The 17,108-nt window shown below is 37.9% G+C and overlaps 1 protein-coding gene across 2 annotated transcripts in view; it reads left to right on the top strand.

Moving 5' to 3' along the window:
* Nucleotides 1–13,187, top strand: part of MRPS35 (mitochondrial ribosomal protein S35) — a 31,130-nt gene extending 17,943 nt beyond the window's left edge. The window contains exons 6-8 of one of the 2 annotated variants that reach the window (XM_036251989.1): nt 5,867–5,976; nt 8,009–8,078; nt 12,829–13,187. In XM_036251989.1, the coding sequence (XP_036107882.1) occupies nt 5,867–5,976; nt 8,009–8,078; nt 12,829–13,098 (450 nt within the window). In that variant the 3' untranslated portion in view covers nt 13,099–13,187. The remainder of the gene's footprint in view (nt 1–5,866; nt 5,977–8,008; nt 8,079–12,828) is intronic. The other variant, XM_036251990.1, reaches the window with a different exon arrangement.
* Nucleotides 13,188–17,108: the final 3,921 nt, after the last annotated feature.

Consider the following 17,108-nt stretch of genomic DNA (forward strand, 5'->3'; position numbering starts at 1 on the left):
CAATCAGTGTGTCCCTTTCACGGCAATGTCTCTCTCTCTCTCTCTCTCTACCCCCCTCTTTGGCCTATGGGAACTGTTTTAAGTTGGTTCCTATGTTCTTTATTATAATTCAATTAGCATGTGAAATTTCCCCTGCATTCTGGCACAACAAGATGGCCCAATCTCACTTTAGGTATTTCTTATCCCAGACCTGGTTTTAGCTATTTCTCCAGGGAACTCTATGATGCCTTTTAGTGGATATTAGTGTTTGGAGACCAAAATCTGAATGCTAAGACTTTTTAGTTGACTCTTAATTTCTCAGGAAATAAATGATAAATAATGGTATTTTTAGTTCTCTTCTTTAAATATCTAGAGTTTAATTTTTGTGTGTGTGTTTTGCACTAGATAAAATTTCTAAAATAATGTTTCTGTAGTTCCTTGTGCTGTTCTACACTTTAATGGGCATGTCTATGGTGTTTGGTCTCTGAGTATGAAATTGCTTTTCTCATATTGCGATAATAATAGCCTTTCTTATGTTAATGATGTATCCTGTTTCTAGTTTACCAGCATGTTTAGAATGATCTCTTTTGAATTACTGAAGTAATGAATTATAATAATAGGTTTTCAATTAGTGAACCACTTCTGAACCCTGATCAGTTTATGGTAGATCATTCTTTCACTCTACCGCTGATTTGCTTTGTTAGTATTTGTTTAGAATCATTTGTGCTTATCTCACGTGCTTTGGGAAACGCCTGCCCTCACTCACCGGCCGCACCTGCAGTTGCAGCTGCAAGTCTCTGCCCTGGTAGCTTCTGAGTTAGTACTTGAAGCCACCCGAGTTTCCTTTGTTCAAGGAGCCTTGATACACATGACACATCTTTCTCACATAGTAGTCGTGGGGCATTTACCTGATGTACTTTCTTATGAAACTTTTTATTAGAATAGTTTTAGATTTACAGAAAAGTTTCAAGGAAAGTCAGAGTTCCCCTGTATTTCACACCAAATTTCTCCTGTTATTAACATCTTATATTACTATGGTACATTTGATACAACTAATTAGTCAATTTTGATACATTATTAAAGTCCATATTTAATTTGGATTTCTTTACTTTTTATCTAAAGTTCTTTTTCTGTTCAGAGTCCCATCCAAGGTACTACATTGCATTTAGTTATTGTGTCTCTTTAGGATCCTGTTGGTTGTAATGGCTTCTCAGAATTTTCTTGTTTTTAATTACTTTGACAGTTTTGAAAAGTGCTAGTATTATATTTTCTGGAATGACCTTCCATTTAGATGTGTTAAGTTTTTTTCTCATGGTTAGACTAGTATATGGTTTGGGGAAGAAAACCTCAGAAAAAAGTGCCATTCTCATCACATCACAGCAAGGGTATAGGCTCCTGTCATGTCTTAGCCTAGATGACCTGGCTGAGGTAGTATTTGCCTGTTTTCTCCACTGTAAAAAGACTTTTTTCTTCCTTTCTATACTGTATCCTTTCAAAGGAAGTCACTGCACAGCCCACACTTAAGGAGTTGGGAGTTATATTCCACCTTCTTGAGGGAAAAATACCAGATAAATTATTTGGAATTCTTCTATGTGGGAGATGTATCCATTTTCCATTTGTTTGTTTATTTATTCATTTATTTATATAGTATGGGCTCATGGATATTTATTTTACCCTTTCAGTTATAGTCAATCCAGTAATACGTTGTTCATTCTTTGCTCAAGTTGTTCTGGCTTTGGCCATTGAAGGAAGCCTCTTTCACTTGGCTCCTCTGTTTCTTTGCCATGTCCCATCATTTGTTTTTTAAAGACTAGTGTGGTTTTTTGGCACCACAAAATGCTCCAGCTCATCTTACATATTCCCTCTCCCAGGTTTATCCAGGGAACCCTGACTAATGTACTTTTGATTGGTCTGTCTTGGGGTTTGACTGCCCACCTCTTTGAGGTGTCTTCAGGACCCTCAAAACATTAGTTTTGTTCATCATGTAGTCTGTATTTTAAATCAGAGCATTCTAAGTATAGCAGAAATCTAGTTAAAAATCTCTGCAACCATTTTTACAGTATATGCTGACAAAGAGACAAACTTTTTCCTAGAATTTTTTTTAGTGATATAGCTATGATTAATTTGTAATTTTCTGTTTTTGCTAGGTTTAGGTATCAGGGTCATGCCATCTTTATGAAATAAGTTTATGGAGCTTTTTAGCCTTTTTTATTCCATAGAGTAATTTAAATGTCATAGCAGTATAGTTATGTATTTAGAGAGAGTGAAAATATTTTATAATCACAGGAAACAATTGTGCTTGCTGTATGAATTTTAGAACATCTAGCTAAGAAAAGAATTTAAAATTCTGCTGTGCTGACATCATTTATTCTGCTGACAGGTTAATTTGAATATAAAGTGCCTATGGAGTGATAATGCCTGATACATTTTTAAGAACTTAATAAATGTTGCCTCTTGTTAATAATGATAACACCAACAATAATAACCAGTTGTTGAGCTGTGTTATATGATAAAAGAATCTCTGAACTCAGAGTCAGAAAACCTAGATTTCACCTTACTTTCGTGAGCCTTAGTCTTCAGTACTAGAATAGACATCTGAAGTCCCTTCTAGTTTTAAGTTCGATTATTTTATTTCACGTAAAAACCTCATTGCTTTATTTCAAGTATGCTGCCAGGTATCGCATACAGCATACTGCGGTCCCTTCTTGTCTTTCTTTGGTCTCGGGCCACCATGTGACACCTCCATTGCTCCCTTGTACCCGTCCTGTCCTCCTGACTCATGTCCGCCCATCTGGACTCATTTCACTACCCACTGACTGCTGGGGCTCAGTGTGGTGTCCTGAATGGTGTCATGGGGTTCAAGGCATGACTTCAGGTAATCAAATATTATAAAATGTTATTCAGAGATACCCAAATTTTTAAATTCAGAGAAAGAACGATGATACATTTTCCTTGATAGTCTAAAAGAAGGTCAGAATTAAAACCAACTTAATAATTGTGTAGGACATTACTTTAAAAGTGCTTTCTTCTATTTAATCTAATTTATTCCTGACAAAAATCCTGTGGATTCTTTCTGTTTTATAAATCAAGAAACAGGAAGATCAAATGAGTTGTTTAAGGTCAGTTAACCAGTAAGTAGCAAATCTAGAAATCAAATGCAATTCTTGTCTTTAGTGTGATACCAGAGTTCTTTAACTAACTGCACTATACTTATAAATAGAGAAACGATTGCACACATTTAAACATTGCTCAGTTTATGTAGCTTTTTTAAATACGGGCATTTGAAGATACACATGTAATAACCACAACTTCCTATGATTTTAAATGTCGACATTGTTTTGGGGATAATGTTAATAGTACAATATCGATTCTTTATAATATAGCAACTTGAAAAAAGCCTAAGGATTCTTTTGAATTTTGGAAAAAAAGAATGATGATGGATGCACTCAACTTCAAAAGCAGGTCATTGTCCAGGCTCAGCAGCCAGCTCTGCAGTGCCTCTGAGTGCTAGCAGGGGGCGTGAGCGCACCACTCGGCTGTGTCTGAGGTACCTGTGAGTTTCTGGCATAAACTCCATAGAAGTTTTGAGCATTAAAATGTTAATGTAAATGAATTTTAAGCAGTTTTTACAATAATGATCAGCATTGCTGCCATTTTTGGACTACTTGCATAAAACGCTAGAACACAAATTTTTTAAATGGTACATTTTAAAATTTATTGTTAAACATCATAATTTCATTGAAGGGAGTTTTAAAAGGAAAACTCTACATTCTCACAATACTAATGTAAAAACTATTCATTTCTTTCTACTGCATCTATGCATATGTGCATATATTTTCATAATTATGATCATAATGTAGGTCCATTTTATGATTTTCTTATAAATATCCTTATCGTTAATAATCAGAGTTATCATAACATTGCTTATTTTATAACCTGGTTGTTGATACATATTCTTTCCAGGGGACTATGGTAATTCACATTGTCTTCAACATGCAGCCATCTATTGGATTGATATTTAATAGTCATTGTTCTTACTTACATTTTTTTTTCCCCCTCACCTGAGACAATTTTTGCATTTATCTTCAGATAGAGCGGGAGGGAAAGAGGGTAGAAGAGAGAGAGAAACATTGGTGTGAGAGACACATTGAGTGGTTGCCACCCACACAACCCCAGCTGGGGCGGGGGACAAACCGCTACCAGGGTATGTGCCCTGAGCAGGAACTGAACCCAGGACTCTCAGGTCCGCGGGCCAGTGCTCTAACTGTTGAGCCAAACCAGTCAGGGCACTAGTTATGTTTTTTAAGAATGCATTTATGTGTGTGTGTGTGTGTGTGTGTGTGTGTATTTATATACGTTTTTATTGATTTATTTAGAGAGCAAGGAAGGGAGAGAGAGATGGAAACATTGGTGTGAGAGAGAAATATTGATCGGCTGCCTTCTGTACAACCCCGTACTGGGGAGTGAGCCTGAAACCCTGTCATGTGCCCTGACCAGGAATTGAACTGGGACCTCTCAGACCATGTGACGATGCTCAGTCCACTGAGCCACACCAGCTGGGCAAGAGCACATTTATATTTATTTACTTGTTTTCTCTAGTTCAAATAAAATCCACAGTACTTAAAAAAACAAACAAACAGTAATATCCTCCCTTGTTTTCACTTGTGTATTCATTCGCAGATATGTCTTGCATGCTTTTTAAGTGCTAGGCCATTGCCAAGAACAAGACAGACATCATTCTTAACCTCAAGAGTTTGCTGTCTAGTGGAAAAAAGGAAAAATAAATAAGCTCTTCTGCTGTGGTGTCTTAAGGGAAGTACAGCGTTATTGAAGCTAGAGAGAAATGGATGGGATTTCAAAATCTTATTTAGCCTTTTTTTCTTCATGCAGTTACAACTCTTTCTTATTCTTAATGCTCTCCATGGAAAAATAATCTGTGGTTTACCTTATTTAACTGCATTCTCGTGTCTAACTTATTTTCCTGTGTCAAGCCTATTCATCTCGAGATAATACATTCAGCCATGCCATAATTCTCTGCAGATTAACTAGTGTGTTCATTTTGTCTATCATTTTTCAAAATATGTTTCAAGGAAAACTAATTCCATTAACTCCCTTGAAAAGTGGAATCTGAGGTCAGATAAATTTGGAAATCATTACAGAACAGCCCTGCATCTTGAAATTTTAGACTGTTTATTAGCATATTATCTCTAAGAAATCTTGCTGTAGAGAGCCCAGGTTTACTCCTTATTTCCTGAATGCATTCAACAGACATAGCCTTTTTAAAGAAATAGTTCTTCTTAGCAGCCTACGGGATTAGATTGTCATTTTGAGAAATATTCAGCTATATTATTTCAAATGTTTTGATCCTTTGATGCTATATTTCAGCCTCAGTGGGGGAAAAGGAGAAATATCTGTAACAAAAATAAGTTAAATAAATGAAATAAAATAAAGACCCCCTAAACTAGATGGAATGACATGGGTTTCATAATTGCATAGTAGAAATTTCTTAAACTCCATATGTTTTCTCAGTTTATTCCTATTTTCCAGCTTTACAAATACTAATTAATGCTACTCATTAACTCTTAGTTAATGCTACTCATAAGCTTCCTAATTTTATTCATTTAAGAGACGTGCCATTGATTCTTTCAGGAAAGGTACTAATGCCCAGAACTTTCAGAGAACGCCAAACACTTTGCTCCCCCCCTTTTTTCATGAGGAAGATCAGGCTTCTTAATGCACACCAGCTAACTCTGGTTAGCAAGGAGTTTGAAAAAGTTTCCTTTTTTTCATTTTAGCATTAATTTAAATAATATTACTACTGTTTTTTTCATTAAACAAAGTATATGAAATAATCTTTTTCAAATAATTTTTTTCTTGTGTTTTTAAGGTTAAACTTTCCAGTTTGAATTTAGATGATCATGCAAAGAAGAAACTTATTAAACTTGTAGGAGAGCGATACTGCAAGGCCACAGATGTGCTTACCATCAAAACAGACAGGTAAAGAAAGATGGTTCCTCCGATGGCACCACGCCGCTTCACCGCCCTTCCACCCCTGGCAGTCCTTTTTAAAGAGACGACATTGGAAATGAGGATGCCCCCTATATCAGCTTATGTTAGCCTTATTAGGTCAAGAGAAGTTGTCTAATTTATATTATTAATATCCTCACACTAGCCTCCTATTGCTGTAATCTTAATATACATAGAGAGGCTTACCTTCATGGGTTAAATTATTGTTGTGATTTTAACCTTGATTTTAATATATCTATGTGTATAAAACTCAAGGAAGATGTTAGACAAAAAGAAAAGTATGATTTGCTAGTGATTAATATATAAACAGGCTTTTACAAAGTCAAAGTGTATAAAAATCTTGTAGTTCACAATTAAAATTATTAAATTAACTGGAATTTAATTTAGCAAGGCACTTGTATAAATAAGAATTTTTGTGCTAGTGTAGAAGTTCATAAAAGCAATGTTAAATTTATCTTATGAATTTATAAAGTAAGTCATTTGAGATAAAGAAAGATTATTATGTTTTTTACTAAATGGTTACTTTATTTCCAGAATTATACTTTGATTGTTTTTAAATTATGTCAAACTATAAAACACCTGCCTTTAGAGAAAAGCAAGTGGGCAGCTGTCCTGCCTCCCTCCCTAGCTAGGTCTCCCTCCCAGCTAGGTCTCACACCGCCTAGGGGTGGAGTACCTGACACAGGGCAGCAGTGGGGGTGGGGGAAGCTCGCGAGCCATGGCTTCAGGCTGTTACTGCTGGAAGGAAAAACAGATGTGCAATATGTTAGTTATGTTCTTTTTGCTCTCTTTAGCAAGTGTGAAATAATGTTGTTTTTAGTTAGTGCAACTTAACAAATACCTTTCAAATGTTATTGTTTGAAATTTTATAAGTGTCTGATAATGTTGCTCTTTTTTTTAAGTTTACAAGTGTCAGTCTGTGTATTTGTTGTATGGTAACAACTACTTAGAGTTGAAAACTCTTAAACCCGACTACAATTAAGCAGACTATAATTAAAGGCATTTGTCATATGATGGTTTTATTTTACATTTAAAGGAATTGGAAGTAATTGTTTCCTTTTCTGTATTATTTTATTAATTTAAAAACTAAACATGCCATCTCATATTTATGTAAAATTTTACCTAATATTAGGTCATTCATTAATTCAATTTTTTAAATGTTTTTATTGATTTTTTTTAGACAGAGAGGAAGGGAGAGAGAGACTGAAACATCGATGTGAAAGAGAAACATTGATAAGCTGCCTCCTGCACGGCCCCCTACTGCGGATCAAACCCAATACCCGGGCATGTGCCCTGATCAGGAATCGAACCAGGACCTCTCAGTCTATGGGATGATGCTCAATCACTGGCCAGGCAGTTTAGCTCATTTTTAAAAGAATTGGCTCTGGGCAAAGCAAGATGAACATTGAGGTTAGCATCTATCATCAGTCTATATCTGACTTTTTTGGTGAAGATTTTCTATTGCTTTTTAGAGAGAAACATCGATGTCATCAATTGGCTGCCTCCTATACACCCCCTACCAGGGATGGAGGTCGCAACATGGGCATGTGCCCTGATTAGGAATTCAGCCAGCAATCTTTTAGTGCAAGGGGTGATGTACAACCAATTGAGCCACACTGGCCAGGGCTTTATCTCTACTTTTTAAGTGAACTCAGTATATATGCTCACATTGTCCAGAAGACTTTTAGCTCTGAGATTGTGAAGGGCACTTGGATTAGACACAATCATATTAAAAATAATGTAAAGCTATTATCAGATACAAATAACTGCATTAGATTTTAAAAGCAAAGGGATACTCTAAATAAAAATTTTTTAGAAGTTTTCAGTATCTTTAAGTAGCGAATTACATAGACTATTCTTATTCTAAGAACAGAATTTTCCTAAAGCAGAAGAAATACCTGAATATAAGTAATCCTTTGCATTTGGTATTTATATATTTTACAAATAATTCTGTGTTCTGAATTTTTTGAGTTTTCACTTCCTCCCTCTCTCTCTTTTGAAGGTGCCCTTTAAAGAGACAGAATTATGATTATGCAGTGTATCTGCTAACAGTTTTATACCATGAGTCTTGGGTAAGTGATTGTGAATGTTTAATCATTTTGTCCATATAAATTAGGTGATGTTTTAACCTTTTGAAACAGTCTGTGTGACAAGTACTCAGTTGTACGTTTAATGAAGCACTGGATACACTAAGGATGTATGAAATGTGATAGATAACTTGACTGACATTGAAAGTGAGGATCTTGAAATAGATTATGTAGTTCATCTCAGGACCTTACAGAAACCAGATGACTAAAATGCTTTTAAAATTCAGTTTCTGACTGGTTGGAAAATTTAGAATTAAAATGCGTGCTAACCTTGAAGATCAGGGATCAAAAAATGTATCTGTTATAATCTTTTTATTAAATACACTGAGAAATTAAGGAGAGATTAAGTACTTTGCCCAATTTCAGAGTTTACTACCTGAGAAGACCTTAGGCCTGAACTGAAGCTTCATAGTTTCATATTCTTTCCATGGTATCATATTATTTAGCTTTGTTGAACTTTGACTTCTATTATAAAATAGTAGGAAAGAAGACATGAAATTAAACCTGAATGTTAGCTGCTAGTTTGCTATCTTTTCAAACGTAACAATTGACTGATTGAAAACTTACCTCACAACTGGTTTTCACTGGGCTTGCCTCATATATTCATCTGCGAAGGAAACTTTTTTAAAAACTACAGATGCTTGAACCCTAAAGAATCAAAATCTCTAGCAGTGAGACTCAGGCTTTGTTTTGTTTTAAAGTCCCCACAGGTGATTCTGATGCTCAGCTCTGATTGTGAATAAGATCCCTAGTTGTTGTTTTTTTATAATTCTCACCCGAGGATGCCTTTCCATTTATCTTCAGATAGAGTGGGATGGAGGGAGGGAAGGAGGGGGAAGAAAGAGAGAGAGAAACATTGATGTGAGAGGGACACATCAACTCCCTGCCTCCCACATGATCTTGATCAGGGCAGGGGATGAACTACAACCAAGGTACATGCCCTTGACTGGAATCAAACCAGCAACTCATTGGTCTGCGGGCTGATGCTCTAACCGCTGAGCAACACTGGCCAGGGCAAGATTCCCAGTTTTTAAGTGTTGTTAATAAATAAACATATTAGAGGGTTGGTATATATCTTTTAAGATGGTTTTTAAAAATATGTATTTAGTATCAGAGCTGAGGGTACAGATGGAAATTTGAGTGAGGTAAAAAAAAAAAAAAAAATGGAGGTTTATCTGTCATACAGACATAAGTAGATTTTTTTTTTGACCTGATGTGGTAGGCTATGGCAGCTGTTCTAGATTCCTGAGTGGGATGATAATACAATGACGGTGATACCTCTCATGTTACTTTGCCTTCAGGCAAGAGTTCATTTTACTTCTGATGTTCACGTACTTAAACAGCTTAAAGAAAAGTGTGTGTTCTTTCCCACCCAGTGGCTGAAGTCATGAACCTGAGCATTATACTCTTTTCTTCCTCCTCCTCTCCCCTGATATCTAATTAGTCACTAGGTCTTTTCAGTTTTATCCTTTAAATACCTGTTAAAACTATTTTCTCCTCTTTAACCCTACTGCTACTACCCTAGTCTGGGTCTTCATCTTTTACCTGAAAAACTGTAATAGCCTTATTGATTTCCTGTATCATCCATCTTCCACGTTACTGTTACAGTAATTATTCAAAAAATTGTGTCATATTTCTTTATAAAGTCTTTCAGTGGTTCCCCATTACCTAGAATTGAATCTAAACTCCTCAGCCTGTCTGTTCATAGTCATGTGCCACCTCATTATCAGCTACTCAGGAAATGTAGGTTATATGTTTTATACTTACATTGAACATATAATGTAGCCATAATGAACATAATGTATTCTTTCATAACTTTTCATATGCTGTTCTCTTATGATGTCTTTTCAAAATATCAGCTTTGCAAATTCATATGAATCCTTTAATACACCTCAGATGTTACCTCTCAGATGCTTTCTATCCATCCTTTCCCCCCTCCCTCCTTTAGTTGGCATTCCCTTTATTACTTTTATGCAATTGTCTGTATTGCATGGCTGCCTAACTGCATTCAACTGTCATCACTGAGGGCAAGGATTGTACATGTTCTTCATCTTCATATTTCTGGCATCTAGTACATGTCTGGCGTATCAGCAATCATTAAGTTTTTAAAAAATGTATCTGAATTGAATTGAATTTCTTGACATATTAAGGTAAAATTTTAGCTGTGGTGTAGCTCAGTGTATTGAGTGTCCAGGGAGGGACTCAGCCCAGGGACTGAGAGGTTCTGGTTCAATTCCCAGTCAGGGCGCTTGTCCAGGCTGTGGACTCGATCCCCAGTAGGGGGCGTGCAGGAGGCAGCTGCTCTTTCACACACTTTCCATCCTTCTCCCTTCCTTTCTCTCTAAAAAAAATTAATAAAATATATTTAAACAAATTTTAGCTGTGGTAACTGAAAGAATTGGCAGTAACTTTTTATTCATTATGCATATTTATCTGTTTTTTATGATTTTCAAAGAACTTAGGGTTTTAATGGTTAAACTCTTTTCCCTCAAATAGCACAAAGCCTTACTTGTAATCATGAGAAGTGGAATATTACTGTGATTCATATCCTAGGCAAAGGGAGTTGTAAATAAGATGGTGGAAGGTGACACATTTGTGTGCTTAGTGGAACAGATATTTCATTGCCTTTCTGTTACGTCAGAATACACTGACTATTACCTGAATTAGCTATTATTATGTTTTCATTGTATTGAATTTATATTTGCAAGGTGAAGAAAGAAGATAGGTTCAAATTAAATGATTCTTTTGTTCTTTTTATATTATTTTTTCCCATGTCTCTGTGTCCCTCGGGACCTGTTGTTCTGCCACTAACAAGCAGTTGATTTGGGGCTCACTGTCGAGTTGCCCTGGGCTCAGTTTCCCGGTCTGTAAAACATGGTATAACAGGGTTACCTCATGGGACTGCTGTGAAAGTTCCGGGAGTTCCTGTATGAAAGGAGCTTAGACTAGCAAGTATTCTAATAGCTGTTCTGGCTCATCCCATGCCACTGAGCGGACGGAGCTTTTCCTTCCTCTAGGCGGGGGTGGGGACGTCCGGCCCGTGGGCCATCATAGGCCCTCGAAATCAATGCCAGCAAGCATCACACACCTCACCAAATTAGCCTGACCAAATATAGCAGGCTAATCTTTAAGTCCATAATTTTGTATGGCCCAAGAATGATGTTATAAATATCCAAATGGCCCTTAGGAGAAAAAAGGTAAACCACCCCTGCCAGGCCTTTATGGACTATTCTACTGGGATCACAATCTTCATCTGACTGGCTTCTCCTCAACTCCACGTCTCCTACTAGACTGGCAGTTGCAGGTCAGCGCGGTTCTGGCGTAGTAGTTGTGCAGTCAGTGTTTGCTGAGTGAATGAATGAGTGAAAGAATCGAGCCAGCTGTGGAAAGAACAGGATCATGTGGAGTGGAAGGTTGCTCCCTCTGAGAGGGTAACTGTAGTCAGAGCAGGTTCTCTCACTGTCGGCGGGAAGGAAAGAGAGACTGTATGCTATGTGTGTGTGTGTGTGCGCGCGCGCGCATAATAGCCACCCTCATAAATTAAGTGGGGAAATTATAAATATTCAGTGGTTGAAGTATTTATTCATTTATTTATTTATTTATTTAATTTTTTAAATCCTCACCTGAGGATATATATTTTTTTTATTTTATTTTTTTTAATCCTCACCCAAAGATATTTTTTCATTGATTTTCAGATAGAGTGGGAGGTGGGGAGACACATTGGTTGGTTGCCTCCCGCACAACTCCGACCAGGGCTAGGGACTGAACCGCAACCAAGGTACATGCCCTTGACTGGAATCAAACCCGAGACTCTTTGGTTCATAGGTCAACATTCTAACTGCTGAGCCAAACTGGCCAGGGCAACATTGCTTGATTTTTCACACAATGTTACAATTTTTTTTTCCAAGTGGATTTCTTTCTTTTTTCTTATTTTATTTTTTCCTTCATTGATTTTACGAAGAGAGGAAATGAGAGCGAGAGAGAGAAACATCGATAAGAGAAAGCATTGATTGGCCGGCTCCTGCATGCCCCGCACTGGGGTTTGGGCCCACAACCTGGGCATGTGTCCTGACCGGGAATCAAACCTGCAACCTCTTGGTGCATGGGTGGACACTCAACCACTGAGCCACACCGGCCGGACACATCTTCATTTAAATCATAAGGCTGAATGATATTGCTGTGAAACCTACCAGTGTCCCATAGAATAGCATGGTAATAATTTTTCTAAGAAAAAACAACTGGTAACAGAAATTATTTCCATTATAGGATCAGAAAAGAAAGATAATACCAAAACAAAATTCCAGAATATATGAAGTCATTATGACTGAAGATCATGTATTACATATGTACTTCATATTTTTAATTTTATTATAATGATTGGTTTTTCCTGTCATCCCCACAGGCATGTTACAAAGTTAAATACAGTCTCCACTTACATTTAACCACAGAAATGTGAACTGTTGGTGTGTTAGAGTTTAGGGACTAGAAAGCTGCAAAAAAATGAGTTTTCTTTATGTTTTGGAAAGCAGTATACATCATAAGTGAAATCAGAATCGGAGTGGAAACGGAGTGCTCGCGTACAGAGCGTGCGGCCCTGGAGCTGCTGGTGCGGAGCAGGGGTAAATCCAGTGTGCACGCAGAGTGTCGGCCAGGCGCCCCACCTGCAAACCCGCAAACCCCAGCTTGGCCTTTGTGTGACAGTGCTCAGAACTCAGAACTCGTTTTTTCTTTTCAGAAAACGGAGGACTGGGAGGAAAATAAGACTGAAGCAGACATGGAAGAGTATATATGGACAAATAGCTCCTCAGAAAAAAATATCCTGGCAACACTTCTCCAGATTCAAGCTGCAGAGAAAAACCTGGACGTAGATAAGGAACAGCTCCTTGGCACTAAAGAGGTTGAGGATTACAAGAAGTCTGTTGTTAGTCTTAAGAATGAGGGGGACAATGAAAATACCCTTTCTCAGTACAAAGAATCAGTGAAGAGACTATTAAATTTAACGTGAATTATGTAGGAAAATGTGCTTGATTCATTAATTTTATGATTTACGTGTAATTGTTATCTAATTTGATATAAAGTTGAAAATGTTAAAAATATTGTTTTACTTCAGAGTTAAAATTATTCCTTTCATACTAATGGACAATGGCAATGATTATTCACAGATTTCCTTATTATGCTCTGGGGCAATTAGACTAATTAGATCTCTGATTTCTGATTCTCAAGTGTTTTGATTTAATTTCTACCGTAACAAGTTTAGAATTTAAATATGGATAGATAGATTTTGTCACCTGCTACATTTGTTTCCCTACACATTAGCACTTGATTGGATGCTTCTGAATTATTTTGGTTATTTGGGAAGCTAGGCCCAGAACCCAGTCCCCCACTGCAACTCCGTGTTCTGTTTGCATGACTGCCAGCTACCCAATGCGTTTTTGTAGATGCCAGTTATGATTAGAAACACGTCCTAGGGAGTATTTTCTAACCTAAAAAGTTAGTTCCATCCCTTTATTTTGGGGTAACTTTATATTGATTCAATTCTGTTTAGCATTTTACTTTCTATTTTCTGGGGCTTATTTCTCCAAACCCAAGCTTGCAGGGAAGTGGAAATGGAGATAACTGGTATTCATCTGTTGATTCTTCCATTAGAGCCTCCACAGTTCAGAAAAGAGATGAGGTGTAAGGACCTGGAGTTTCAGCAGAGTGAACGACAGAACGAGAACCGCCCTGAGAAGCATTCTGTTCCATTTAGCTGTCAATTCAGGACTTTTAAGTGTATCTGGAAGGCATTTCTTACCACTTCCAAGTGTTAATTTAAAATTAAAATAAAGGCATTATTGAGTTTATTTACCTAAGACTCATTTTGCCTGACAGAAATAGAGTTCATAAATAAAAGCCGAAAAGAATTCAAAACAGTTGCCCAAAAGATTGATATAAACTGAAGCTATGATTTGGTACTGCAAGCCTGAGTTGGTAGGTTAGTAGGGCTTTGCATACAGAAAGGAGAGAGGTATGCTGTATTTCATTGGATGAAAATAGTGAATGAAAAGCAAGGTAGATAAAACTGAATTTTTAGATCAGGTTTAAAGCATACATAAGTGTGTTGAAATATTGTATTTTTAGAGACTTGAAGAGAGAAGGAAGAGAGCTGCGGAAGCAGGCCTGAAGAAGGACACATTTCGAAGGACCATGTGCAGAGGTGGTAGATTAGGATCATCAGTCCTGTAGTAACGACAGTGCCAGTGAAAGCAGGGGGCTCAGGATGTGGGGAAAAGGCTTTGACCTTTCCCGAAGGTCTGGCCTGTCCCTTCAGCTTCTGGGAGGTAATCTGTGTCATACCTCATAGAAGTGTCTTTGTTTAGGGCTGAGCTGTTCACAGTGAATTTTAGGGTGGGGCTGGCCACACCTGATCATCTTAGGCAACCCCGAAAAACCATGTGATTTTGGATAAAGAGGAGCTTTGAGTCACCTGGTAAATCAGTCCATCTAGCAGCTGAGATCCACCGCAGGTAATCAGTCAGTCATACCTATATAATGGAGCCTCACTAAAAACGTGGAACACTGAGGTTCAGGCAAACTTTACTGTGACAATAGTTTGGGCATGTGGTCAGACACTGGAGCTGAGAGAGTCACCATCCTGTCTCCATGGGGGGAGGGCGCCGGAAGCTGGGAGTCATGAACCTCCCTGGACGTCATCTATGTGCTTCTGCCCTTGACTGATTGTGATCTGTATACTTTCCTGTGAGAAACCACAGCAGTGGGTATGATCGCTCCCATTGAGTTCTGCGAATTCTAGTCAATTATCAAACATGAGGGAAGGTTTGGGACCCCTGCCACACCCCGAACTTAGAGTTGGAGTCAGAAGTGAGGGTGGCCCTGTACAGGACTGTGCCCTTTAACCTTTGCAGTTTGGCTAACTGACCTGAAGGCTCTGAGGCTGAGGCTTGACTCTAGGGTGGCACCATCACAGAGCTGTAAGGTTAATGCGAAACCACCTCAAAAGGGAGCACTTGCTCCCCCGGCCAGTTTGGCTCAGTGGTTAGAGTGTCAGCCCTCAGACCCAAGGGTCTCAGGATCGATTCCTGGTCAAGGGCACGTACCTCTACCTGGTTTGCAGGTTCATTCCCTAGGATTAATAACAAGTAATAATTGCTATCTTTGTAATTTTAGGCATAATTCAACAGCACTGTCAGATCATTGTTCTTTAAACTATTAAGTGATCCAATATATACAATGAACATTATCGTACTCATCCTTATAATCAGGGTTCTAGGGGACACTTCGCTGTATTGATAGGCAGTCACTTCGACTTGAAACTCTTAAGTTACATAGCTCCAAAGTTGCTTAAACATGGAGGCAAATAAATACGTCATACCTGTTTTCTTAATTGTAGGGTGTTTTAGTTCTTTCTTGGCATATTTTCTTTCCAATATTGGGAAGTATTTCATAATACTGAACAATTAAAGACTTAAAAAAAAAAAAGTGACTACCTACAATGTTGGAGAAATTCCATTATTGTGGTTATTTCCCAAATGGATGGAACAACTTTCACTTTAGTTGTTGACTAGGCCCTGATATCTTAGTTTCTTTTTCTTTTATTTATTTTATTTTAGTTTTTTAGCCTCACCAAAGGATATTTTTCCATTTATCTTCAGGTAGAGAGAAAGGAAAAGAAAGGGAGAGAGAGAGAAATATGGACATGAGAGGGACACATGGACTGGTTGCCTCCTGCATGACTCTGACCAGGGCCAGGGACGAACCGCAACCCAGGTACATGCCCTTGGCTGAAATCGAACCTGGGACTCATTGGTCCGTGGGCTGCCGCTCTGCCGCTGAGCCAAACCGGCCAGGGCTATTTATTTATTTATTTTTAAAATATTTGTTCTTTAATGAATTTAGAGAAAGGAAGGGAGAGGGAGAGAGAGAGGAACATCGATTAGCTGACTCCTGCATGCTCCTCACTGGGGATTGGGCCAACAACCTGGGCATGTGCCCTAACCGGGAATTGAACTGGTGACTTCTTGGTGCATGCATGGGTCGACGCTCAACCAGTGAGCCACACCGGCTAGGCAGTTTCTTTTTATTTTTTAAAAATATTTTTTAATATGTTTTCACTGATTTTTTTTGGAGAGAAAAGAAGGGAGAGAGAGAGAAGCATCATGTGAAAGAGACATTGATCAGCTGCCTCCTGCATGCACTCCCACCAGGGATTGTGCCTGCATGTGCCTGACCAGGAATCAAACCTGGGACCTCTCAGTCCATGGGATGGCGCTCAGTCCCCTGAGCCACGCCGGCCGGGCTGAAGGTTTTAAATTCTGTTCAGGAGCCCTCATTGGTCCCTTTGACTTCCCCTGAGGCCCTGGTTTCCAGGCCCAGTTGTGTTTGCTTCTTGGCCGACTCTGGCCTGGTGGCCTCTCCAGCCTAAGTTGACGCAATTTATCTGATGGTCAAAGGCAGGGACGGTAGAAGAGGAGTATGAGCCTGTTTTCTTACAAAGATAAATACAGTTTCCCCAAGTTATGGCCATTTCTATAAAACAATATCAATTTTAAGGAATGAGTAAAATTCTGAGAAACCCCAAGGAAGAAAATACTTTTTTTCCCTAGCAGCTCTAGTTTGTTGGGGAGCTAAAATAATTTTTATACATTTGAAAGAAAACCAATCTTAAAGGAATGTATGTAGAAATAAATTTTAAAGACAGCTTTCCAAATTATTTAAATATAACGTTAGGATAATTGAAAATCTTCCTATCCCCCCTAAATAGCAGGTTTTCCCCCCTATTGTATTAAGGAAATTGAACAAATTTATGATATCAATAGCGAGTTCAGGCAAAATGATGAAACTTTGTAATTCAGACTTATTTATGGTTAATATTCTGAGGGAACAGTACTATTTTATTAACCTTATAAGATTTTCTTTTCTACATTCTTTGTGCTTATAGTTGTCTTAATATCTGTTGTCATGTTAAAAAAGAGTTTCAGGGATGAGATTAAGGGCCTACAGTTTAAGATCATTAGC

The sequence above is a fragment of the Molossus molossus genome, unplaced genomic scaffold (assembly GCF_014108415.1).
Source record: "Molossus molossus isolate mMolMol1 unplaced genomic scaffold, mMolMol1.p scaffold_m16_p_10, whole genome shotgun sequence".
NCBI classification, from domain to species: Eukaryota; Metazoa; Chordata; class Mammalia; order Chiroptera; family Molossidae; genus Molossus; species Molossus molossus.